Below are 3,261 nucleotides of genomic sequence, written 5' to 3' on the forward strand. Positions count from 1 at the left end.
TGGCCTTTGGGAGGCATCTCAGTCTCAAATCTTGCCTAGAGACCTGACATCTCCTGCTTGAAATTAGACATTAAGAAACACACGCTCAACCAATAGGAACTGCACACACCACCAAAAATGTTCCCCTCCCCCCAACCCTGCCCCTTTATGTTTGTCTAGCAAGGCACTAGGAAATGGTTCAAGTTTAGGGATTTGCTGTACATTTGCATTTTTCTTTTTAAAAGGCACAGTTTTTATTTAAATGATGCTGCATTGCTCTCTAATAACGGATCTCAATTTCAACTCCCCAAACTAGCAACACTCTTGTTATAGATTCTAGAAGGGGCCTCGTCTTTTGACTCCTTTCTACAGAGGGCCACTTCTAAAGATATAGCACTTGTTTGGAAATGGACAACAGGGATTAACACGCAAGCTATGCAAGCAGGGGGGCTGCCTCTCTTGTGGCCAGGTGGCCAGAGCAGGGCTTGTGCTGGGCCAGGAGCTGAAGTAATCCTTTGCCAGCTGCACAGGGTCGCCCTGGGTGGTAATGGTTGGGCGTGTTCATCCTTCCCTTCTCCCTCCTATAATTGATGGCCTTGAGATCAGCCAGCATCTCAAAGGCAGATTCGTGGCTCTCTTCCCAGACTTATGTCTCAGTTATTTAATTGGTAAATGACACAATCAAAAGACCCAATTCTAATTGGAATGCTAATTTCAAGTATTTCCTAGGCTAGCTGGTAGAAACCTTAGGTTGTGGAATGTGATTTCTATTTCTGAATCAGTGGGTGGTGGGTTGGTTAAAGAAATGCTTCCTATTAGTCTGGAAGCCCTCTGGGAGCCTGACAGGTAATTAACAAAGCAAAAGGTAAACATGAAGGGCTGGCATGGAACTGGGTGTGCGCCTGGCCATGGTGCATCAGGTTCTTTTCACTATTGTAAATAAGACTACAGCTGTGATGATGGTGGAAGGTTCTCCAGCTTCAGGTCTTTGCTGAGAACCACACTGTACCAAAGCCTCTGGTATGAACTGATGGACACAGGTCCCCCCTGTTCCCTGCACCCTTAACACCACCACCCACTTTGGAGTTCACAGATTGTCTCTAGGCTGGGGGGCTGCCTGGACTATATCACACCTGTCTAGCTGCTTTAATCACAGCATTCTAGAAATCCATATTGGATGCTGGAACACCAGAATCCTATGTACCATTCTCGTTTGCAATCAAATTACAGAGTCATTCAAGAATTCTGGAGTTCTGTGTGAGAACTAGAACCACGGTGAGGTCAGAGGCGAGGCATCTTGCCCACAGTTGATCCTGGAGGCCTCCAGATGTGTAAGGCAAGCACCTGGTAGCCCCTCTCTTCTTCTCGAGGCAGGTAACTGCTTGGAGCAAGAGAGGGAAATGGAAGCATGGATGGGGATGTTCAGCCAGCATTTCTAGTTTGGAGGTCTTCTACTCGGACTTTTCCATGGACTCAAGGGCATCCGAAACACAGCCCTTAAAAGCTGGTGTCTGGGCCATCCTTGTGCCTGGAGTGCGTTTAAACGGGCATTTCAAAATGCTGCCTTAGGTACTGAACGCTCTGAGGGTCCTGGGTATGGCCTTTGACTGGATCATCTGGGGCTGTGACAGAGGACAGAAGCTGGGCAGTAATTGGAGTCACCCCCAAGACAGCAGAAACTAAAGGCCCTGACAGGACTTCTTTCTCTTCTGCTGCAGATGGGCGGCAGCGGTGCTAAAAGCTGCCCACACAGGCACATTCTGCCTTTCTTCTGAAGCACCGTCACGTTGGAGAGCCACTGGAGGGCTGCACAACCTCGCAGGACCACGTTTGGGTGGCCTAGCACCGCCCTGCTATTCTCCTGCGTAATGCTCAGGGGGACATTATGATAAAGTTGGAAAGGCCCTGCCAATTTTCCGTGATGCCAGTAGGGATCCACTCTCTGTAGGCTCTGCTTTCCACAGCACCCCATGACTCAAGGGCTGAAGGAACAGGCAGACCCCTTCCTCCAGCTCACCCTGAACCGTGTGGGGGGCACTTTGTACACATGCTGCCCACAGAGGCCTCGCCTCCCAGAAGGAGTGCCAGAGGGGACCCAATGGGCCTGCCAAGGGGACATGAGGGCTCAGTTTCTATTAAATTTTTCCAAGACTGTTGAGTTGGTGTGTTCAAATAGCCACTGCTGGGTGAGAGAAGAAGGGTTGCAGGCGTTCATGAAGATCCTGTGGTCACTTTCACTGCAGTCCATGCAGCTGCCACTGACGGGGTGGTACAGGGTCTTGTCCTGCGAAAACAGAGATGATCAGCCAGGCAGCACTGGGGACATGACCAGTCAAATGGCAGCAACATTGACAGCAGGAAGAAGGTGACTGGCTAGCTGCCCCAGACCTAAGCATGCAGCCAGAAGCTGTCTAGCCTCAGGCATGTGGGCAAAAGTGATGCACTGGGCCCTGGACACAGCTGGCCTCTAATCAAATGTCCTTGGCCATGTGCATGTGTCCGTATTCTTTCTTTTTTTGTTTGTTTGAGACAGAGTTTCATTTTGTTGCCCTTGGTAGAGTGCTGTGGCATCATAGCTCATAGCAACCTCAAACTCTTGGGCTCAAGTGATTCTTTTGCCTCAGTCTCCCAAGCAGCTGGGACTACAAGTACTTGCCACCACTCCTGGCTATTTAGAGATGGGGTCTTGCTCGGCTGGTTTTGAACCTGTGAGCTCAGGCAATCCATCTGCCTTGGTCTCCCAGAGTGTGCTAGGATTACAGGCGTGGGCCACTGTGCCCCGCCTCTTATATTCTTTTCTTTTTAAATGGACTCACTTGCCAACATTTAAGATTTGGAGATTTCACATCAAAGTCTGGGTTTCTGACTTCTCTAGAATGAATGGAAAATTTGGTATGATATGTTTGTGGAACAAATGAATGAACGGGTGGGCTCTGTTGGGAGGAGGAGTGAGGCCGGACATCACTTTAAAAAAAGTGTTTGGTGCCTAATGCTGCTCTCGCACACATCCCATCTTACTTTGCGGTATTTCCATAGCTGGTTGCCCTTCATGCTGTGGCAGTCATAGAGGGTGACTGGGCTGGTGTGGGAGATGGCATCAAAGCAGAACTTCTTGGTGTGCTGGGGGTCTCCAGGCCTGATGTCTTCTCTCCAGGTGAAGGTGAATACCTGTGTACACAGAGACATCAGGATAGGGACAGCAAAGCCAGGGGCTTTCTTTTTTCCTCTCTTTTTTTAAATTATAGAAAATTTTAAAGGTAGAGGTCCAAAAAAAAAAAAAAA

The 3,261-nt window shown here is 49.0% G+C and overlaps 1 protein-coding gene across 1 annotated transcript in view; it reads right to left on the bottom strand.

Annotated features, from left to right (window-relative positions):
* Positions 1-208: 208 nt before the first annotated feature.
* Positions 209-3,261, bottom strand: part of GALNT10 (polypeptide N-acetylgalactosaminyltransferase 10) — a 221,049-nt gene continuing 217,996 nt past the window's right edge. Inside the window, exons 11-12 of the mRNA XM_003782019.3 lie at positions 2,998-3,147; positions 209-2,263 (exon numbers count right to left, since the gene is read on the bottom strand). Of these exons, the coding sequence (XP_003782067.1) occupies positions 2,105-2,263; positions 2,998-3,147 (309 nt within the window). The 3' untranslated portion in view covers positions 209-2,104. The remainder of the gene's footprint in view (positions 2,264-2,997; positions 3,148-3,261) is intronic.

Source organism: Otolemur garnettii, unplaced genomic scaffold (assembly GCF_000181295.1).
Source record: "Otolemur garnettii isolate 467f Iridium unplaced genomic scaffold, OtoGar3 scaffold00003, whole genome shotgun sequence".
NCBI lineage: Eukaryota > Metazoa > Chordata > Mammalia > Primates > Galagidae > Otolemur > Otolemur garnettii.